The sequence below is a fragment of the Sebastes umbrosus genome, chromosome 3, assembly GCF_015220745.1.
Source record: "Sebastes umbrosus isolate fSebUmb1 chromosome 3, fSebUmb1.pri, whole genome shotgun sequence".
Classification (NCBI taxonomy): domain Eukaryota; kingdom Metazoa; phylum Chordata; class Actinopteri; order Perciformes; family Sebastidae; genus Sebastes; species Sebastes umbrosus.
Window position 1 is genome coordinate 32,290,341 of NC_051271.1, and position 23,730 is coordinate 32,314,070.

The 23,730-nt window shown below is 39.9% G+C and overlaps 1 protein-coding gene across 2 annotated transcripts in view; it reads right to left on the bottom strand.

Annotated features, from left to right (window-relative positions):
• Nucleotides 1–23,730, bottom strand: part of dnah6 (dynein, axonemal, heavy chain 6) — an 88,375-nt gene that overhangs the window by 62,601 nt on the left and 2,044 nt on the right. For both annotated transcript variants that reach the window (XM_037765283.1, XM_037765284.1), the window contains exons 5-34: nt 22,992–23,342; nt 22,093–22,227; nt 21,902–22,001; nt 21,752–21,806; nt 20,062–20,242; nt 19,844–19,936; nt 19,648–19,755; nt 19,422–19,511; nt 19,205–19,325; nt 17,754–17,905; nt 16,914–17,066; nt 16,458–16,709; nt 16,189–16,317; nt 15,228–15,341; nt 14,979–15,122; nt 14,620–14,775; nt 13,141–13,191; nt 10,975–11,067; nt 10,744–10,863; nt 10,255–10,435; nt 10,070–10,166; nt 8,425–8,656; nt 7,127–7,291; nt 6,699–6,809; nt 6,402–6,527; nt 6,087–6,242; nt 4,821–4,982; nt 2,647–2,784; nt 2,284–2,451; nt 2,023–2,171 (exon numbers count right to left, since the gene is read on the bottom strand). In XM_037765283.1, the coding sequence (XP_037621211.1) occupies nt 2,023–2,171; nt 2,284–2,451; nt 2,647–2,784; nt 4,821–4,982; nt 6,087–6,242; nt 6,402–6,527; nt 6,699–6,809; nt 7,127–7,291; nt 8,425–8,656; nt 10,070–10,166; nt 10,255–10,435; nt 10,744–10,863; nt 10,975–11,067; nt 13,141–13,191; nt 14,620–14,775; nt 14,979–15,122; nt 15,228–15,341; nt 16,189–16,317; nt 16,458–16,709; nt 16,914–17,066; nt 17,754–17,905; nt 19,205–19,325; nt 19,422–19,511; nt 19,648–19,755; nt 19,844–19,936; nt 20,062–20,242; nt 21,752–21,806; nt 21,902–22,001; nt 22,093–22,227; nt 22,992–23,342 (4,283 nt within the window). The remainder of the gene's footprint in view (nt 1–2,022; nt 2,172–2,283; nt 2,452–2,646; nt 2,785–4,820; nt 4,983–6,086; nt 6,243–6,401; nt 6,528–6,698; nt 6,810–7,126; nt 7,292–8,424; nt 8,657–10,069; nt 10,167–10,254; nt 10,436–10,743; nt 10,864–10,974; nt 11,068–13,140; nt 13,192–14,619; nt 14,776–14,978; nt 15,123–15,227; nt 15,342–16,188; nt 16,318–16,457; nt 16,710–16,913; nt 17,067–17,753; nt 17,906–19,204; nt 19,326–19,421; nt 19,512–19,647; nt 19,756–19,843; nt 19,937–20,061; nt 20,243–21,751; nt 21,807–21,901; nt 22,002–22,092; nt 22,228–22,991; nt 23,343–23,730) is intronic.

Consider the following 23,730-nt stretch of genomic DNA (forward strand, 5'->3'; position numbering starts at 1 on the left):
ACATTATTTTATTATCATTAGTGGAAAATAGACTAAATAGAAAAAAGCAGCGAGCACGTCTCCAACTCTTGAACAGCATCGGGGGCCAGGTAGTGGTAAGAACAGAAGAAACAAAATCACCGGCACTCACAGATAAAGAGTCTTCTTTTGGTTTATTCTGGTCAATCAAACGCAAACGAATGCCTTTCAGCTATTAGCCGGCATCAGCGTAAAAAAAAATAAATAGACTTCTTACAAATAGAGATGTAATAAAGACAAAAAGCAGCCGACGTGAGTTGATAATTTAATATTGCACGACCTATAGTGGCTCGACTCGATTATAAAAAACAAAGTAAAAAACATTAGAGACATTAGAGTGGGAGATAATGAATGTGTGCTTAGTGTGGAACAAGCAGACTCAGAGGAGTTATATGTATGCAATGGCGGACAATGAATCACAGGACAATTACAGTTCCCTGAGCTTCAGCTAATAACCAACCGGCGAGTTAAGCACGACTTTCACTACAAATCGTTGAAAGTATCCATTCAAATCTAGTTGAAACGAGGTTCTTCACGCATCTTCCAGCACACAGCTGAATCAGGTGCTCCTCTGTTCTAGGACAGAAAACCTCCAAGGGAACTGGAGCGCACTGAATGATTTGCAGCCTTTAATTGTGCAAACAGACGAACATTTTGACACCGCTGTGTCTTCGTCAGAGTCCAAATGAGCCGTTTTCACTCTGATTGCAAGATGCAAATCAATCAGTGCATTCGAGTTCCTTTTCTTCCATTGGAGATCCATTCAAATCCATTTATGCACCCACGCAGACCAGCAACATCTATGTTTTTGCTGTTTCCAAATCTTTCTTTTGTCTACCTAATCTTGTTCTTCATCTCTTCATGTGTCTCAACCCTCAGTCATTTGAGGTACGATATGCATTTGACTAAGTGAAGGAATTTCACACACATGACACTCAGTGAAACGAAGTGTGTAAGTGAAGAAGTGCTTGTATTTCATCAACTGCAGTCACAGCAAGAAATAATGGGGTCATTTCAACAGTCAGAGGCTCTTACCCTCTAATCTGAGTAATCACTGGTACAGTATTTGATCTTTTGAGGGTTTTGCATTTGATTAAAATTTGGGCTGTCAATCGGTTCAAATATTTAATCCCGATTAATCGCATGATTGTCTACAGTTAATCGTGATTAATTGCACATTTTTTATCTGTACAAAATGTACCTTAATTTGTCAAGTATTTAATACTCTTATCAAAATGGGACTGGGCAAATATGCTTGCTTTATGCAAATGTATGTATATATTCATTATTGGAAATCAATTAACAACACAAAACAATGACAAATATTGTCCAGAAACCCTCACAGGTACTGCATTTAGCGTAAAACAATATGCTCAAATCATAACATGGCAAACTCAAGAAGCCCAACAGGCAACAACAGCTGTCTCACTCTATGTGATTATCATAAAGTGGGCATGTCTGTAAAGGGGAGACTCGTGGGTACCCATAGAACCCATTTTCATTCACATATCTTGAGGTCAGAGGTCAAGGGACCCCTTTAAAAATGGCCATGCCAGTTTTTCCTCGCCAAAATTTAGCAGAGGTTTGGAGCGTTATTTAACCTCCTTCGCAACAAGCTAGTATGACATGGTTGGTACCAATGGATTTCTTAGGTTTTATATGATACCAGTATTGTCACTTTCGATTTAAACTGAGCCCGTTGAAGAAATTAGTGCCGTTAAAATGAATTTGCGTTAATGTGTTATTGTCGCGTTAACTTTGACAGCCCTAATTAAAATATTTGCTGAATGTATAAAAGTCCAGCACAAAGCATGACCACTTAACTCACTGATGATGGCTGTCTCTACTATGGACTTAAATACGGATGCTAAATACTTAAACATGTGTGTCTGCACAAAGTCACAATGGTCCTTCTGGGACATTCGTGAAAAGGTGAATGCTTTGTTTGTCTCGATATGAATGCCCATGTGTGTCAGTGTATGTGTGAGTGTGATGCTTTCTGACCCAGCCATGACCAGAACAGACTTGACGGCTCTCATGCCAAAGTCGTAGTGGTCCTGCTGGGACAGCTGCTCAGAGCACAGCTTGTACATCTGGGTCATCTTCCTCGCTAGGATCAAACTGGACTCGAATCCCTCTGAGTACAGAATCACCTGGAGGGAGTGAGACAAGCGAGGTAATGATATAAAAAAAAGAAAAAAAAAAGATAGGAAGAGAAAAATAAGCAAGCACATACAACGACGCAAATGCAGGAGAGCCTGTTACCTCTGCAATGAGTGCGTAGTTTGGCACCATCATGGCTATGGGTCTAAAGAGAGCTTTGAGGTTGTCGGGTAGCTCCGTTCTTCCAGCGTAGCCTGGGTTCATGGTGATGAACGCAGCACACGTCCTCACCAGCTTGATCTCTCGGCCCTCAAATCGAAACCTTGGTAGCTGCGTAACACAGAGTCGAGTGAGATGCTCTTGTTTATGTGTAAGGATGATGTCTTAACCCTTGTGCATCACTTTTAAAAAGTCGCTCTGATGTCCTTAGTGGACAAAAATAATGATTCTCCATATAAAGTGTGAAGTCTCTTGAGAACAACGCAAAAGTTGTGTGTGTGTGTGTGTGTGTGTGTGTGTGTATACCTTTTCAGCTTTGGCGTTTCGTATGGTGATGAGCTGCTGAGCGATGACAGACAACACTTCGATGTCGATTCGGTTAAATTCGTCAAAACAACACCAAGCACCCGACTGAGCGAGCCCGCTAAAGAAGCGCCCCATCATCTGGAAGAGAGAAAGTGTGACAAAGCAAGAGAAAGAAATATTACAGTTAAAATAATATAATGCAGGTTTGGGTTGTCACTTCTATTTTTAAGTATTGTTTCATAACTTGCCCAAAACTGCATGTGATTATCATAAAGTGGGCATGTCTGTAAAGGGGAGACTCGTGGGTACCCATAGAACCCATTTTCATTAACATATTTGAGGTCAGAGGTCAAGGGACCCCTTTGAAAATGGCCAGTTTTTCCCTTGTCAAAATGTTGCGTAAATTTGGAGCGTTATTTAGCCTCCTTGTGACAAACTAGTATGACATGGTTGGTACCAATGGATTTCTAAGGTTTTCTAGTTCCATATGATACCAGTATCTTATCAAATAGCGTTAATGTGTTAAAGAAATTAGTGGTGTTAAAACAAATTGGCGTTAACGTGATATTATCGCATTCACTTTGACAGCCCTAGTTGTGTTACTTGCACCACTTCCATGGGTGATACAAAAAACACAAGTTATCAATATCTCATGGACAGCGGAATTAAATGTTGCTCAGCCACATTGGAGCAGAGCTGAACAAAGCACTAACACATAAAATCACAGTGTGCTGTGATTCTAGCTTGGCTAAATCAAAGCCCTGTCCAAATCTAATACACAGGTGTCTGCTGGCAAATAACTAACTACAGCAGACACAGAGGGAATGGCTTTCCAGATGTCTCGACACTGTGTGCTTTCAGCTGTTCTGACTCCAACCTCGCTGCACTGCAACACAAAGTACTGTTTAACATTAAATTGAAATGTACAGAGTGTCTCAAGGTTAAAGGCCCGATCTGAAGTTTTGGGGTTTACCACATACAGATACATTCTTATATATAATTCAAGGTCATTGCTAGGGCTGTCGAAGTTAACGCGATAATAACTCGTTAACGCAATTCAATTTAACGCCACTAATTTCTTTAACGCATTAACGCAACATGCGATTTTTAGGTTGTAGTGGGCTCAGTTTTAAAGCTAGAGTAAAGATACAAGAAAGAGGCTAAATAACGCTCCAAACTTACGCTAATTTTGGCGAGGAAAAACTGGCATGGTCATTTTCAAAGGGGTTCCTTAATCTCTGAGTAATAATCTCTGGGTACCCACGAGTCTCCCCTTTACAGACATGCCCACACTGACAGCTGTTGTTGCCTGTTCGGATTGAGTTTGCCATGTTTGAATATTTTTTTACTAAACGCAGTACCTGTGAGGGTTTCTGGACAATATTTGTCATTGTTTTATGTTGTTAATTGATTTAAAATAATACATATATACATATTTGTATAAAGCAGCATATTTGTCCACTCCCATGTTGATAAGAGTATTAACAACTTGACAAATCTCCCTTTAAGGTACATTTTGAACAAATGTGCGATTAATTGTGATTAGTTATGGATGAAATATCAGCATTGTCTGATTGTCAGCTGATCATAATTAATGAAAACTGACTGATGTAAACAAACTTTAAACAAACAGAAACAATGAATAACTTCGATTAAATGACCTGTCTCTCAATGTGGACGTGACAGCAGGTTCCAATCCTGTGTTTTGACAAGGCGTCGCTTTGTTCTACATTTGGATCGCAGAATGTGCATTTTACAAGATTGTTAATGCAATAAACAAACATGCAACTAACACATTTTAGGTTGTGTTCAGCCAAATACAGTATGATACCTATTATCATACTATCACATGCGATTCTTGTGTTTCTCAAACAGCTATTGATGGGGCAAGCACAAATTACAGACTAATTGCTTAAAAAACATAGAGGAAAGGATAAAATCTGGTTCAATATATGTTTTAGAGGCACACAAGGCTCTGTAAAGTGTAGTTGTGATTTAACTGGCACTCGACTGCTTTTGCAATACCGCCATCTAATGGTGTCACTTTGTTGGTACAGTCAGGGTGTAGCAGAGCCTTCTACAGCTAATTCAAATAGTTGTTTGGAGTTACTGTGAACAAAAGGAGGTAAGTGTTGATGTGGGTTATATATAAAATACAGTTTGTCATGACTGACCTTGTAGTCAAGTCCGTCAGAGCAGTTGAAGACGACACACTGTATGGCCAGGGCCTTAGCCAAGTCCTTGGTGGTCTCTGTTTTACCGGTCCCTGCTGGCCCGGCTGGAGCTCCTCCCAGGTCTAATTGGAGAGCCCCCATCAGACATAAATAGCAACGGTCCTGGGAATGGTGAGAGATAAAGAACAGTTTGTATAACAGTGACACACAATATGTTGTGTTTCTATGTCACATTTCCAGGTCTAGCTACTACAGGACATACAGTACATTCTATCAGGTACACTATTAGCTGCTTCAGTTCTCCGTCGGAAAGGGCCTTCTGACGGCAAGGTAAAGCGGGGGTAAATATTCTAAATATAGCGCACACTTAAACTGATATTGATTTTTTTAGGTGGGCCTTTCTTTTAGTTGGCTAAAATACGTTTTGCTGCCGGCCCCGTCCACAGCAGTACAATGCTTTGGTTCCGTGCAGTAACTCCTGTCTGCTTCTCCAAGCTCGGGGCGTGCCGACCGCCATCTACTGTTGGTAATATGGATGGGTATCCTTTAGATTTTACCGGCACTACTACTCTTATCGTTACTGCTTATTGAGCTGGTACTTTAGCGGTACTCCTAACGGTTCTTCTTGTTGTTTTTTAAGAGAAAAAAGGAAACAAATGAATAACAGAATTAACATTGCTTTTTTTTGTCATTTATACTGTGTATAAATTAACAATCGAGCAGCAATTCTCCACCTGTATCTGATGCACTTTGGCTAGATGTTTTGACAGATTGTTCGTGTTTCCGCCCTTACAAGTAAAAGTATTGCTGCACTTTTGGCAAGGAGCACTGACTGCATCCACTCGACTGAAGTATAACAACACTGTGGACAGTCTTTTTCTCACCGCCATAGTGGCTAAGAGCAGGGTCTCCACTCTCTTTGTGTCAGTGTGTGTGTGTGTGGGAGAGAGACACACACATACGACAGGCTGAGAGAGAGATCTTTCCTCTGGATTGGAAAATGCATCATTGACGAATGTTTTAATCTTATTACAAATTAGAAACAGAGTTTGTGAGATCAAAGGTACAAGATAACATTTATGAAGCCTAAATAAATAGGAAATCAATTCTCTTAATTTCTCCAATACCAATAGCAGAACCATTAACGTTGGAGCTTATCGATACTACGGTCTTGAAAAAATTTGCCCCGGGGCTCGTTTAGACTATGGATAAGTACCTCATACAACCCCACTTCTAAACACCCCAACTATCTCTTTAATGTGTTACCGTGAGTGGTGTTATAACCAGTCTAGGACAGGCTCCCAGGTATTCGTAGCCATAAATGTAAGTGGACAGGGCCATTTTGGCTACACAGTTGTCCATGTCCAGGTCCCAGTAGTAGCGTAGCTGTCTCTGCCATTCAAAGTTAGACCTGTCGTCCACCTGAAAAAGAGGGCTGAAGTTACTTTGAGGCAATGAGTTGTTACATTTTCTGATCACCTGAAATACCCCCAGTCAATACCTGCACCTATCACACCAAGCCAAGGACAGACATCGATATAAGCTGCTTGACGGTGTCTGTGTGTGTTTGCACTGTTGTACCTTCTGGCGGACTAGATCTATGACAATGTCCCTGGCATGGACGTCGATGGTGATGAGGGCAGTGATGATATTGCGGTGTAAAGTAGGCAGCTGTCCTCGTACCAATGCCGCCAGCGCATTCAGCCTCTGGAATACACACAAACACACACACAACCACACACACATTACTGGGTTAGAAAGTTGAAGTTAGAAAGCAAAATACTTGGGCAAACACACGTGATTTGTTTTGTCAAAATCAAATTTTTAACCAGATGATTGAGGAAAAAGCAAGTAGTGGGGTTAATTGGTGTGGCGTACCTCAAAGTTAGTTAGTTTGAATTCCTCAAGGGCAGCAAAGTGGTCGTGGTCTCCCTCCAAGCAGGCATCCATGTCCCTGCACCACATCAACTGGGAGATGGTCAGCACCACCTGGTGGACACACACACAAACTGCACTTAAATCACTGCACAGAAACAGAAAAGACTTGGCACAAAGCATCAACTGAAATGATAGAAATCAATTGCAAAATCTATTAAAGCTAAAGACAATAGTAATAATTCTTAAAGACTTGGTTAGCTCCTGAAAGTGAGCAATCAAAGAATTACAACTGTTCTCATGGTTAGGAAAATACCACATCTGTAAAAAGGAAATTTACTGGTAATAATCAACGTCTTGACATTTTGCCATGCACTGTGTCTATGTCTGTATCTGCGTCTGTATCTGTGTGTGTGTGTGCGGGTGTATACCTGCGATGGATGTCCAGCCACCACCCATTCTTCTCTAGACTTCACCTGGTAGTCAGCAATGGCAGCCTTGCTGAGGCGTCGCAGTGAGGAGAACATGGCCTCCTCCACCTTGCAAAGCCAATCTTCCACATTGCCTTGTGCCTTCAGACCTTTAGTCAAACCCACCTACACTTACACACAGAAGGACAAGAGCAGTTACAGTTAAGGAAATGATTACTTGTGTCCCACAACATATGGGTACCCACGAGTCTCCCCTTTATAGACATGCCTGCTTTATGATAACTTGCAGTTTGTGGCAAAAACCATGCAGTTTTTTTAATGCAGTATAAACGTGTTATTTTCGACTGTAAAATGGTGTATTTGAATATTTCTGCATACTGGGGTCCCTAAACAGTCTTGGAATTGCAGATTGGGTATGACTGGAAAGCTGAGACTCTTGTGGATCCAATGAGCCCAATTGTATTCACGCGTGATGATGTTAGTCCCCATAGTAGACATTTAATTGTAGTGAGACAATTTTTAAAACTTGATCTCACTGCATAAAATGACCTGTTGTGACCTCTAGGATAATCACAGCCTCATGAAACTTTACAGCTACAAACTAGAGACCTAGAGCATTCAGAGGATGTATAGCTATCCTAGGTAGATTGACAGTAAGGGGGTCTCTGAGCAGTTTCCAAAACAGAAGTGCTTGCCATTCAATCAGTAAAAAATGCAATTCTTGCAGAAATCTCCAAATGTCAAAAGTTTTTGATACCAAATCACAGCATGGCTTTTTCTATGGTGCTCCTCAAGGTCTTGGTGTTTTAATGTGGTATTTTGGAGGGATTATTGATCATCAATATCAATTCTCAAGTGGTAAAAAATGGTTACATTTAGCACTAAATCTGTGTAACAAATGGTATAAACCCAAAAATCGCTGCAGCAACTCACTTCTATGTGACATCTACTGTTGACCTGCTATCTCCCCCTAAAGGCCCCCTGTACCCCCCTAAAAAATGAGTCCATGAAAAAGAGAGGGGGGGCGGGGGGGTTATTACGGCTTGGAACAGTCCTGGTGTAATTTGAGAACCTGCATTATTCTTGCACTAATTTAGATCTTAGGATTTTGCTAAGTAAGAGAAGAGTGGTGTCATTCAAGGTGGCTGGCAGGGTTAACTATTGTTATAGTTTATACAGTAAGGAAGGTAGCATATTTTTTGCACTCTCATTCTCAGCAAGAACTGAAACAAGAAAATAATAGGTAGAAAAAAACAGAGAGTGTGGTGCCAAGGGTGTTAAGGTTACTCAAACCTGACCTTCTCTCCCTCAGGAGAAACCATGCTCAGGATGTCTTTGCTGTAGACCTTCTCCTGTTTTCCGGCATCCAGTGTGGTTCCTGTATTGGCCTCAGAAGACTGGTCAGACAGCAAAGCAAACTCTAGCCGTGTAATGGAATCAAAACACTTCCTGAGGTGGGGCTGCACCGCCTGGGGGTTTCTTGTCTGGGCCAAGATCTTTAGCAGCTCATCATTAGATAAGAAGTAGAACCTGCGAGGGACAGATAAAGGACTTATCAGAGTACATAACACAACTCATCATAGTGCTTATCACTCAGTGCTCACTGGGAAGAGATGTTTAGAGTAACAACTGGTAACCGGCAAGGGAGAAAATGCAATTTAGAGCATCATACTATGCATATTACAGTGGTGGATGAAGTACCTGAAAGCCACACTTGAGTAAAAGTATGTAAATCTAACCAGAAAATGACTTTGCTAGAAGTCACCTATCAGAATATTACTTGAGTAAAAGTGTGTGATATTTACTTTCTTATGTATCAAAAGAAATGTTCTGATATTAAAAGTACTTGATAGTAAAAGTACAAGTAAATGCTGTTAATAAAAAAAGCTGATTTATGAGATTTATGAAGTTTATTCCACTTAATGTGTACGCCACCTTAAAAATGGAGGCTACATTACACTTGAAGAAAAATGAGGTCCCCACAACTTGAAGGATTTAACGAACAAAATCCAGTTTTTCCTTCCCTTAACTACTTCATCACGTGAATGATCTAACTTTCAAGTTAGGACCACTGATTCACCAAACCGGCTTGCTTGCAATAGTAACGGGTAACAAAGATGCTTCAGGGGAAATGTATCGGAGTAAAAGTATACATTATATTTAGGAAATGTAGTGGAGTAAAAGTGAAAGTTGACAGAAATATAAAAAGTCAAGTTAAGTACTGATAAGCCCAAAAAATACTTGAGTACTGTAACGAAGCATTATTACTTATTTACATTACACCACTGGTATATTATAGTCTTAAGGCCTTTGCAAACCAAGTCCGTATTTTCGTCCGAATTGTTTTACGTTTCAAAATAAATACAACCTCACGTTGCGTCAATCACAATTGCACACCGACTCTGGAACTTTTGTGCGTCAGGTATGTTTTCGGAACAGGTTTGGCGACGAAAACTGGCATGGCTGTTTTCAAAGGGTTCCCTTGACAACTGACCTCAAGATATGTGCATGAAAATGGGTTCTATGGGTACCCACGAGTTTCCCCTTTATAGACATGCCCACTTTATGATAATCACATGCAGTTTGGGGCAAGTCATAGTCAAGTCAGCACACTGACACACTGACAGCTGTTGTTGCCTGTTGGGCTGCAGTTTGCCATGTTATGATTTGAGCATATTTTTTATGCTAAATGCAGTACCTGTGAGGGTTTCTGGACAATATCTGTCATTGTTTAGTGTTGTTAATTGATTTCCAATAATAAATATATACATACATTTGCATAAAGCAAGCATATTTGTCAACTCCCATGTTGATAAGAGTATTAAATAATTGACAAATGTCCCTTTAAGGTACATTTTGAACAGATAAAAAAATTGTGATCAATTTGCGATTAAATATGTGAATCGATTGACAGCCCTAGTAACAAACCGAGCATGTGTATACCTAGGGAAGATGACTCTCTTGGACTCCAGGTACTCTTCCAGACACTTCTGTATCTCATCCAAAAGAGTGTTGTTGTGCTGAAAAGTCTCCAACAGATCTGTGTTGGATGAAATTAGTGCAAGTGTGATCGTGTGTATCAATGTGTTCTTGTCTTGTTTTTCCATCAATGCTGTATGGCTACCTACCAGACTGTGTGGCTGCTTTCAGGGCATTGGGCATCTTGTTGACCCTTGCCATGATCTCCTTCCAGGACTTGTCCACCTTAAGAAACATTTTGGACTCAGCAGGCAGCTTCCTCTTGATGTCTGGGGCCAAGAAGATACTCTCTAGGTATATCCAGTTCCTTTGGCACGTAAGCCACTCATCCTTGCAAGGAGGATAGAGAAAGGAGAGGGAGAAGAAAGAAATTGAGGGGGAGGGAAGGCGTTGGGAACAATGTGAACAGAAAAGAGAATTATAGCATATAATATAGAATGCAGCAAAAACACATTAACAAAGCAGAATTTCTTCTGCAAGTAGTTTGGCTTCTTGTTTGCAGCCACTAGGGAGAGCTACTGTGTTACATTTGAGGCCAAATCCAAAGTCAAAATCTGCATTTACCATGTAGAGAAGCCTTTAATATCACTTGGAAGACGGAAAGATCACTCTATGCTATTCTTTTTTTAAGCCTTTACCAGTGTTTGGTTGAAGAGGATCAGCTGTCTCAGCAATTTGTCCACCCTGGGCTTGATGGGACCTATGTAGCGAGAAGACGCCGCCGTGCTCACATTGATAATGCCGTCATCCAGGAGCATCTTTGCAGTAAAACAAACGCGGCAACACAAGCAATTAGATGCACTGAAACACCACTAGTGTGCTACAATAGACTGTGTGTGAGAGAGTGTGTGTGCGCTGCATGTAACCACCTGGATATCATCTGTGCCTCCCAAGATGAAGACGTCTTTGGAGTCACCGTGAGGCAGCACCATGAACTCTGTGGCCTTCCACACGTCCTCCACCTGCATGGCTCATTGAGAGGGCAGAGGAGAACTCTTTTGAGAATCAATTAATCATTTCAGTCTTTTTTTTAAGCAAAAATGAAAAGCATTATCTTGTTTCTCATCCTTAAATGTAAGGATTTGCTGCTTTTCTTTGTCATATATGACAGATTGAAATTGGATTGCAAAACTAACTGTGGCCTTGGAGAAATTGTAAATGGCATTTTTTCACTATTAATCAACATTTTATAAACTAGAGCTGGGCGATATATCCTATCAAACGATATAATAATGTCTGTCGTTTATATTTTTTCTATATCGTTTCTATTGCGGTGTCGAAAAACCAGCGGCCGAACTGTGTTACATTAACATTTCCATCATTTGGAAGTGTGTGCATGTGGGAGCAGGAGCTGGAGCGATCAGCTGTTTTACTTTGAGAGGACACAACATATAGAAACTTTCTCAGACTCAGCCCAAACAAAACAAAAAGAGCTTGTAAGAAAGTCAGACACGGACCAGAAACCATCTTCTGCAGAGTTTGCAACACGTCGGTCCCCACTACAGGCAGATTTGGAGCGCAGGCTGGCAAAAATGTGTTAACTGTGTTTTGTTTGTGGCAGTTAATGTAGAAACAGTATCTCTGATGTACGACATTCAACGGAGAAAAAAGTAATCTATGGAGAAGCCGTGCACATCCCCAGATATCTATTTTTCTCTGTAATTTCACTTGAAACTGTAATGTTCGTTTTGCACTAAAGTTTTTAATAAAATGAGAAAATAGTCAGTATTGTCAAGTATTAAATTTCATACAGGAGAAAACAAAAATAGGCTTTACCATGTGGTAAATTCATATCGACTATTCATCTTTCTATTTATTATTTATTTATTATCAGAAAACATGCTATTTTGTGATATATCTCGTTATTGGGATATGAAATGATCTGTATCGGGATAGAAGATTTTGATCATATCGCCCAGCCCTATCATAGACTAAACGATTATCGCTTAATTGAGAAAATAATTGGCAGATTAATCGATGATGAAATCATTCATTGCAGCCCTACTCCAGACAAAACTACCCTGCACGTATAACTGTCAGTTTTTGCATTAACTCCCCATTATGCATATTTAACTCAACTACATTTAAACTAATCATTCGAGTGTATGCATGCGTATATACTGTAGTACAAAGTTACTTATAGCTGCACATGTGGCTATTGTGCTCATTACTAAAATTGAAAAATAAAACCATACATGTATGGCAAACATGGTGACCAGCCTTTCATTGCTCCCAGAAACATAAATTCAACTTAAAGGGATACTTTGACATATTCTTAAATATGCACATTTGTTTTCTTGTTAGTTAGATGAGAGGATTGATACCACTGTCATATGAGAACGGTATCAATCTTCTAATCTGACAAGAAGCATATTTCTCAAAGTGTCTAACTATTCTTTAAAAAACAAAACATTAATGCATCAGTCTTTGGCAACACATTTGTGGTGCCACATATCCGTTCACTCTGTGTGACTCTGCACCTCCTGGAACATTAGTTTCCTCTTGAGAGAAGCCTGTCTGGGCTCTCCTCCTCATTACAAAACTGTCAGTCCGTTATGGCAGAGAGGGCCAAGCTTTTACAGTGGATCAGAAGAACTGATTTTAATTGGCTATAATCAATGCCATATCCACTTACTCTAAATCCAACCATGTTGCAACCATCAGAGCATCACATGCCACCAGGCACTAGCCATAACAGAAGCAAAAGTTACGACCACACACCCACCGAACTTTGTGCCATGTGTGTCAATTCACAAAAATATGGATTCAGCTTCATATGATAGCACGGAGCATCTTTGCAAGTGTTATAAAATTGCAGAAATCTCTGTATGCGATGATGAAATTGTTCAGTCATGCAATATGAGTCATCAAATTGGCATATGTGGGCATCAAAATGACAATAATAAAAGCAACTCATATTCAACAGACAGGAAGGTAGAGTACACTTCTATTGCAGTGTCTCCAGTAGGTATATATGGACACACGTATAATATCTGCATATATATTCATAGATACGTAGTTCTCTTTCCACGCACCTTTGTAATAATGGTCTCCACTGATGCCTCTCCTGAAGCCTGTCCGGACACCTAAAAGTCAAAGGTTTAAGTTAGTCTATTATATGCAGTTCAGACTTAAAGATATTAAACATAACCAGCTTGTGTACTTCTAACCTTGACCTCACTTTGAGGTCAAAACACAAGAAAAAAGATCAATTTAGCACAAGGTAGTAGGTTAGATTAGGTAAGGGCAAGTGTAGTTCCTATTTACCCTTTTATCAACTTAACCCTTGTACCTCACTCGGGACATTTTTGGCTTTTTAATTTTTCGATCATTTTGGCTGTGTTGATGCATATGCCATACATTTTGGCAAGGGTTTGTTTCATTTTTCGAATTTTGGAAGTTCGACATCAGCTCTTATAATTAGTCTATAATAAACTGTGTAGCCAAAATACAGACACACGCAGTGTGTAGGGTTTGGCAGCATCTAGTGGTGTGGTTGAAGATTGCAACCAACTGAGTCAGAGGTAACGTGAGCCGCTAAGTGCAAAATCATGGTAACGTTGTTCGCCTCGCTCAGAGGCCATCCTTACCATAATAACACTACTTTAGGAGTAATGAGAAAGTTTGCTCCAGCTAGTGGTTGGTGCTTGGTATTTCCTCAGCTGATCTCAACATGGCTGCCGGGTCACAAACTTTCTCATTTTACAGCTAAACAGTACACTAAAAGATGTTTCTGAAAACATTTAAGGAGAGAAACAGGCATAACAGAATACTGATTCATATTTGATCAGCGATTACTAGTTTGACCGTTGTGAAATCTTGCAGATGCCATTAGGAGCATCGGAGGACACAGAGGCATGGGAGTTTTTATCAGATTACCTGTCTGATGCACTACTATCAGGATATAGCGACCGTTTTATAAAAATAACTTCTTTAATCATATTTGCTCCAATTTTACCCACTGCTGCTTTAAAGGGTTACACTTCTGGAAATGAATGAATATTTGGTAGTTATGATCAGGACTATTGATTAAAAACATTTAACTCAGTAAAAGTGGAAAATTATAATAATATACAGTCTTTTTATAGCAGCTTTAGGAATGGGACATTTATGTCCTTTAAGGTAATAAATGGGAGTTGTTGTTTTTTTGTCTGATGCTGCACAAAAAATAAAAATGCATGTAAGCAAACAATGTTGTTGCTAATCATTGACATATTGCAGACTGTGAAAAAAAAGTATACATAAAATACAGTACAACAGTGACATTATGTAAACAAACTGGCATTTAAAGGGTCAAAATTTAGCTTTAAAGATTTAACTCCGTGAGCGTGGAAAATAATATTTATGTATAATTTTTATGGCAGTTTTTTTGACAAGGACATTTTTGTCCTCTAAGGACATCAGAGCAACCTTTTTTAAAGGGATGCACAAGGGTTAATAGTCAGCACTAACCAAGGTCCCACAAGTATTGCAAGAGAAGCTGTAATATAATGTAGCCAATATTAATGTGTTACCTCCTGTATCTCCGTGCCATAGGAGAAGACGTTGAGCTGCTCCAAAACAGCCACAGTGAGCTCCTCCCCATTCAGGGCGGTCCCCACAACAGACTCCAGGGTCTCCCAGTGCTCTGGTTTCATACATGGGTTACGTAGATCAGTGATCACAGGCATCTGAAGGAAAGCACATGAATATTACTTTGATAGATTCACAAAGAAGTCAAGAACCAACTGGCTAAATTACTCAGCACTTTCTTGCAGTCCGTATTTTTAATGTGGCATCATTTCAAAAAGATATTTGTGATGACATTGATTTTGTTATTTACTACACACATTAAACACACATCAGTCACCACACAACCATTTGTCCTACCCACCCACTGCTTGATGACGTCCACCTTCTCCTTAAGACTCGGCACTACATTGTTACGTGGCAGACCCTTCTCCAGCTGGTTGACGTATTTGTTGTATTTGACGACCTGTGAGCTGAACTGCTCCAGGTCCAGTTGCTCAAGTGTGCTCTGGGGATTGGTGAACATGAAGAAGAGGGGAGGAGCTGTTTTACACTCGTCTGTACATTCACGTGTCCAGGCGTTCACACACACAATATGTTAAGTACACCTCACCTTCCTCCATCCATCTGATAAAGAGTCCCATTCCTCTTGGGAGTCCCACAGCAGCTGCTTCAGCTTGAACTCTGTAGTTAACTCCTCCAGGGTGTCAAATTTGGTGACCTCCACCTTTATTCATCAGAAGGTAGAGGGGGGGAAATTAATTTGGGTTGGGTTGGTGAAGGGCTGTCAATCAATTAAAATATTTAAACGCATGATTGTCCATAGTTAATTGCGATTAATTGTAAATTAAACATGCATTTTTATCTGTTCAAAATGTACCATAAAGGGATATTTGTCAAGTATTTAATACTCTTATCAACATTGGAGTGGACAAATATGCTTGCTTTATGTAACTGTATGTATATATTTATTATTGGAAATCAATCAACGACATAAAACCATGACAAATATTGTCCAGTCCACATTGTCCCAGGTACTGCATTTAACATAAAAAATATGCTCAAATCATAACATGGCAAACTCAAGCCCAACAGGCAACAACAGTGTGTTGACTTGACTATGACTTGTCCAATAAAACTGCATGTGATTATCATAAAGTGGGCATGTCTGTAAAGGGGAGACTTGTGGGTACCCATAGAACCCATTTTCATTCACATATCTTCAGGTCAGAGGTCAAGGCACCCCTTTGAAAATTTCAGAGTTTGAGTTTCCTCGACCAAATTTAGCGTAAGTTTGGAGTGTTATTTAGTCTCCTTCTTGACAAGCTAGTATAACATGGTTAGTACCAATGGATGCTTAGGTTTTCTAGTTTCATATGATGCCAGTATCTTCACTCTAAAACAAATTTGCGTTAATGTGTTATTATTGCATTAACTTTGACAGCCCTAGTTCAAATAAAAAGACCGTCTCTGCTTTGGATATCAGTTTTCCAACGCAAAATAAAATGGTTATGACTTTCTTTTTTGCAAGAATCATTTTGGAATTACTCAAACAATATCTGAAATGACAGCACCTTGAATTTCTTCTGGTATGAGGTGTAGGCGGAGGCCTGGGCCTGCAGCTCATCTATGGAAATCTGGATCCCCCCCAGCAGCAGACGCACTTGGGAGGAATCTGCATTGATGTCAAGGATTTGTGGATCCTACGCATGAAAAACAAGGCAAACAAGTAAAAAAAAAAGACAAAGACATATTGATACACCTCAAGTAATAAGGCTCAGCATGAAAAAAAAAACAACCAAACTATGGTTAATAGAAAAATGTATAACACTTCTCCGCGTACCTGTGATTTAAGCTTGACTTTCATGACCTCACGGTTCAGCTCCTTTATGTCGTCCTGCAGGGAGCTGCACAACTTGTCCATGCTGGAGTCCCTCTCTGTCGCTGTCTCATCAATGATGTTACGCAATGAGTGCGTGGAGGGTTCCAAGGTGGCGAAAACAGCCAGATCCTCAGGTGGCGTGGAAATATAGTACTTGCTGATCAGACTGTACATCTGACATACTGTCTCCTCCTCCGCTCCTAGCTCTGTAATCTGGTGAGTTAGAGAAAAAGAAAGAGGGACAACGCAGTGTAGAAGAATAGAGTCAGATAGGAGAGGAGGTGAGAAGAGGGAACAGAGGAGAAGAGAGGAGACTGGGTTGATGACTCCACACTATAAAAATAACTTTGTTGGCTTTGTAACAAACACTGCTGATTGCTAAAAAAAAATGCTTTTAATGTGAAATGGGTGCCTTACCCTCTCCTGTATCTCATCCAGGAATGAGAGGGAGGTGGCTAACTCAGCTGTGGTGGAGGGACTGGACTCTAGTTTATACTGAGCTTCACAAGCCTCGGCAATGAGGGCATCCAGCTTCGTCTTAGCCAGCCGGGTAAGCATTTTGTTGATGACCTGGAGCAGAGATTCAAAGCAGAACAATGATTCTTACATGCCTTTAAAGGCAGGGTGGACGATCTTGAGAAACTAGCAAGAGTACACAGGATTTTTGGCTGGACCGCAGATGGCCAGCCCTACGAACGCAAAAGTCTGTCACTGAGTGACTGACTGACTGAGTCATGAAGTTACATGATTGGTCGGCCGAGTGCTGGCGTTTCCTCATTTGCCTCTGCTCTTTCAAAATGAAAAGGCAGGAAGAGTCCTTCTGGTGATGCGCAATGAGTGCATGAGCAGAGTGCAGGCAAGCAGGAAGGTAGCCTGTCCAATCATTACATTCAGGCCGATTGAAAAGACTGGACGGGTTTATTACAGTCCTGCAACAGCCACAGAGACCAGATTTTTTCCTTTTTTTGTCAGAGCATTTGATTTATTGATTGTTGTCGGGATGTAATGAGAATTTCAACTAATATAACACAAAATGTTTCTAAAATCTTGACCAACCCTGCCTTTATTATTTCTGCTGTCGCGTTAATTGAATATTTGGTTGTATTAGAAAATATTTTCTCCCAAGTTTTTTCCACTCACTGCCCTTTGGTTTAAATCATTTTGTTGTCATGGTCAAAAGCTCTTCATGACTCTTAAACCAAAAAACAGTTGTGTAATACTGGTAGTATGTGTTTGCACATTGCTGGTCGTCCTCACCTCCAGACAGCGGAATGGGGAAGACATAAGCTTCTCTTTGAGCTGTGTTTTGTCCACAAGCAGCAAGCCTAGATTTCTCTTCTGTTGGATGGCTACGGCCTCCTTATGCTCACTGTGGTATAACTCCAGTGTTTCTCCAAAAAAGGACAAATCTGTGAGACAAAGCAGTCAACATCCATCAGTCAAAAAGAACTGTTATTTTGCATGCTTTACTCCCTTATTACAATCTAAGTATGTTTGCCTATTGAATGTCTTTCAGTTACAGTTTTTGTGTGTGACCAAGTCAAGTTTGTTTTAGAAGATGCAAACATATTCACTATGTATGTGTACACATTTGCATCCTATAGCAAATGTATAACATGCTGTATCTTCCTTTCCATAACAGATTGTGACAAGAAATTATAATACAGCAAATCTTTGGGAACTACTTCCTGCCTCCATCCAAAACTCATCTGCCATTATCCCTCTCGCTTCTTTGAATAGTCTCCTCAGAAGTGTTCCCAGTCAAAAACAGTTATTATATAATAAGCATTTCAGGCAACACAACGATTAGTAGTACTGATTAAGATGGGTGGTGACTGAGAAAAAAAGATCTAATTAGGGCTGTCAAAGTTAACGCGATAATAACGTGTTAACGCAAATTTGTTTTAACGCCAGCAATTTCTTTAACGCATTAACACAACTTGCGATTTAGCCCGGCCACTATTCAATCTTTCGGAGGTTGTAGCGAGCAAGGTTTTAAAGTAAGAGTGAATATACTGGCATCATATGAAACTAGAAAGGAAGGAATCCATTGGTACCAACCATGTCATACTAGCTTATCGCAAAGGAGGCTAAATAACGCTCCAAACGTACGGTCAATTTTGACAAGAAAAAACTGGCATGGCAATTTTTAAAAGGGGTCCCTTGACCTCTGACCTCCAGATATGTGAATGAAAATAGGTTCTATGGGTAGCACACTGACAGCTGGTGTTGCCTGTTGGGCTTGAGTTTAAAATGCTATGATTTGAGCATATTTTGTATGCTAAATGCAGTACCTGTGAGGGTTTCTGGATAATATTTATCATTGTTTTGTGTTGGTAATTGATTTTGAGTAATAAATATATGCATACATTTGCATAAAGAAAGCATATTTGCCCACTCCCATGTTGATAAGAGTATTAAATACTTGACAAATCTCCCTTTAAAGTACATTTTGAACAGATAAAAAAATGTGTGATTAATTTGCAATTAATCATGATTAATTATGCACAATAATGTGACTCATCGCAATTAAATATTTTTAATCGACTGACAGCCCTAGTTTTTAAGTGTGGAAAAAATGCAATAATATATCCAATACCAGTACAGCTGGTAACAAAGGACAAAGACTTACATGAGCACTATTCTCAACTGAACTTCTCTTTGTGGGAGATTGGACATAATGTTTATGTTAATGTATAATACATCACCGTGATCCTGTTGCTGCATTGCATCCAGATCCAGACTCTCGTTCTCTTTATAGAACAGCCAAAAACGCTCAAATGTCTGTGCGTACACTTTTGCTGCTGCAAAGGCTACCTGGAATGCTTCCTAAGGGGGAAAACAAGTTAGGTCCATACATACACAGTACTGTTTAGACAAAGTACAACCTCCAGAGATAGAAACCAATGCAAAGTAAAAACTGACCTTGATGTTCTGGATGCTACTTAGAAGGAATCCATCATTCTTTACGATGGATTCCAAACAGGGGCCATCTTCATACTTATTTTTCAATTCCTAAAAGTCAACAAACGCACATGAAGAAACAATATCACAGTGCAATAATATTTTTTGGCATATTAACAACATTTAGAACAACCCTGAATATAAACATCAGGGGTGTCAGGTTGAAGTGGTGATGTTTTTTAGCTACCCCGTAGCTTCCGGGCTCTGTCATCGAATCAAAATGAGGATCTGCCGTAAGCGTGTTGACAGACATCACTGTTTTCTCAAACTGCCCAATGATCTCTGCAACAGTCTCCTGTAGGAATTAATAAAGAGTATATTGTAGATGGGTATGAAATGGGTTATAAATAGCGTAACAGTTCGTAACAATTTGGAAAACTAACCTGAAAGTTCTCCTCAGAGGGTTTGAAGGTCAAAGCATTTGTGTCCAGCATCAGCTCAGAGATGAACATTGGTTGGACACGGCATGCTTCTGACTAATAAAGACACACACACACCAACCAAAACCAAAACTGAACACTGGTCTGTGTCTTCTAATAGTATTACTGTGGTTTTACTGTAAATAATACAAAATAATAATAATAGTGTAACAATGCCCTACCTTCTTATTCATCTCTTGTTCAGTAGAGTCAGCCTCAGAGCGCTGGCTCCAGCTCTGAATAATGGCGTTGCTGGGCGTCCCACGTACCTGCTCCTGAAGCACAGCCAGTAGTTGGGCCACTGCATTCACCAGTAGGCTGTGCAAGGTACTGACAACCAAATAGTCAACCAGACGGATGAAGCTGGGCAGGTGAGGGACAGAGAGGGATTGGACTGAGTTAATGTGTTAGATGTGCCTCATTAATGATGTCATAGTTACCTTGCACGGCAGCTGTATTTTTGCAATGTCATGAGCTCACGCGAGAATCACAGGATCACATATCACACAGAAATCCATCTAGTCAGGCTCAAAGTAATAGAGTGCTCCAGGGATGAGGTATTTTTGTAGGCCAACCAGGAAGTTAGCATCGGCCTGGGTTCACTCAACAAAAAGCCAATGGGATTCCATTGGGTTTTGGATTATTGCAGAAAATAATCTCTGTGGCAAACACATGTTTATGATACCTACACGTTTTGTTCAGCGACATAATCTTCACAAATAAACATCACTTTTATGATTTTTGAAGTGTGACTGTAATCGGCAGAAGTAAAAAGATAATGTTAGGCTATAAACGAACTACACCACGATCGCATAGACGCGAGTACACACAACGAGGCATTAAAGGCGGACCAGTCGGCTTGATGACGTTTAGATAGATACACAAGTATCGCGATATTATGTTGTGCGATACTGTATAGATTCTCCAAAACCCTGTATCGATTTTTAATTAACCGCCCGGACGCTATTCAATCTTTTGGAGGTTCTAGCAGGCTAGAGTGAAGTTACTGGCATCATATGAAACGACAGTAGCAAACCTAAGGAGTTCAGTGGTACCCACTAGCTTGTCGAGAAGGAAGCTAAATAATGCTCCAAATTAAATGTTGGCGAGGAAAAACTGGCATGGTGATTTTCAACGAGGTCCTTTGACCTCAAGATATGTGAATGAAAATGTGTTCTATGGGTACCCACGAGTCTCCCCTTTACAGACATGCCCACTTTATGATAATCAAATGCAGTTCTTTGCATGCTGTATAAATGTGTTATCTTTTCCTATTCTAAAATGGATTTTTTTCTGGTGTGTTCTTTATACTATGACATCCATCCATCCATCCATCCATTATCTGTAACTGCTTATCATATTCAGGGTTGTGGGGGATCTCGAGCCGATCCCAGCTGACATTGGGTGAAGGTGGGGTACACCCTGGACAGGTCGCCAGACTATCACAGGGCTGACACATAGAGACAGACAACCATTCACACTCACATTCACACCTACTGTACGGGCAATTTAGAGTCAACAGTTAACCTAACCTGCATGTCTTTGGACTGTGGGAGGAAGCCGGAGAACCCAGAGAAAACCCACGCCAACACGAGGAGAACATGCAAACTCCACACAAAAGGGCCCCAAGCCGGGTTTGAACCTGCAACCCTCTTGTTGTGAGGCCACAGGGCTAACCTATACTATGACAGATTTCCTAAAATGATGGAATTCAGCCATCATTCATTTCATTATTTACACCTGTGTTTTCTGACTGTGAGATGTAAAAATGTCTGATGTGATTCAAAAATAAAAAGCAGGTATGTTTGTTACACAAATAGAGACAGAAAGAAAAGAAAATTAAAGGGAAACAAATGAAAGATAATGACTTACCAGATGAGGCGGCTGGATTGAGATGTCTTTTTGAGCTGTGCAAGAACTTTCCTGTCTGTGACAAACAAAGAATACTGTCAACCTTTTTACATTGTGGTCTATGTATGTACAGTATATCCCAGTGTCTCCATATGGTCAGTGTGCACACACCTATGTTAGCAGCTTTGGATCGCAATTCCGTCCAGTTGCGACACGCACAAATTGTCACCTCCTTCACCAGGTCTTGAAACTTCTCCAAGTCGTTCAACATCTGACAATAACGAACACATGAAGGCAGTGAGCTGCTGAGGAGGTACACTTCAAACATCCGGACCAATTTTTGTATTGATGTACAATTGCACCTCTTGCAGTTGTTTGAACTGAATGTCCAGGAACTCCTGCAGTGTGTAACTGCGTTTTGTCTCAATGTGACACATGCCTGCGTCACTGATTTGAGAACACATCTTCTTGATGTCCATCAGTGCGGGACTTAAAGACTGGAGGGAATATACAAATGTTGGTAACACTTTATAATAACCATCATTTATAAATGGTAAATTGATAGTTAATTAAACTTAGTTAATGGTTATTTTACTTGTTAATAATTATGAAATTATTTGTAAACCTTTAAGAAATTGTTCGTAAAACACATAAAAATTACATGGACCAGATATTTGTAACACTTTGTTAATGGTTAATAACTGGTTTGTAAACTGTCTATAAACATTATTTAGATAGAGTTATTATTTTGTCAATGGTTAATAACTGTTTTATGGTCCATCTATCTATGTAATGTTTATAGATGTTTTACAAACAATTATAACGTGTGCAACAATAAACTGTTAATAAATACTTTACTTATGTAATCAGAATGTAATTGTTATTGCCTCTTATCAGCTACGATACAATATATAATTTTTAAACTAATTATTTCATATTGCACAAACTAATAATAAAATAACAAAAATTAAAGCATTACTAATAATTAGTAACCATGATTATCATTTAATTGTTTGTTAACAGTAAAATAACTACTAACTAAGTTGAATTAAATATCAATTTACCATTTATAAATGATGGTCATTATAAAGTGTTACCGAAATGTTAATAACTTAATATCAACACTACTCACATTAATTAAAAGTTGTAAAACCCAAAGTTTTTTTGCTCAGTGAGCATATTTACAGCGTATGATATTGTATATTCAAGATCATTAAGACAGAGAAAATCCAGACCTCAATTTATACACACCGTCACATACCTCATTGAGAATAAACAAGCGGTCTTCGAGGGACTCCCTGGCCATATGAATCTTCCTGGCTCGAATTTTGGTGCGCCAGACATAGAAGGGTTTCCACTTTTTGAAGTTGGCAATGAAGGGGATGCGGATCAGCTTGGAGTGGCAGTCACACTCCTCTTCCCAGCGATCAAGGGTTGTGTACTCAACATGCTCCCCACGCACTGATATCACACCTCCATCGCTGATCATCATGTAGTCATCCTTATTGTACTCGATCATTTTTACATCAGAGGGAGTGTCCAGCAGTCCACCACTCTTTAAGGAAAAGGGCCTCATGGGGAGAACAGGGGTTGACACCACATTCTGGGACACCTGAGGAGTGGTGGAGAGACACAATCAAAGATGAATTTCCTCCAGCATGTAGCTCATTTAAAAGGCAATAAACAATGAATTGGGGCTTTAACAAAGACTTTGTCAAGCTTCTGCCTGAGGAGCCTAATTTTCCCCAAGAACAGTTTTAATGGTAATCTTGGGTTTTAGAAGTTGAAGAAGATTAATTATACGCACATCACGTAGGTGCGAGGCTATCAGAACAGCGTCAGTAAAGAAAAAGGTAACGCCTGCACACTACTCCATGCCACCATATTTTTATTGACTACGTTTTGATCCACTTTGGATCTTCATCTGGTCAAAGTGTTTGAAACAGTGGAGACAACACCCATAATTATACTGTACATAAAGCACACCAATAGGTAAACAA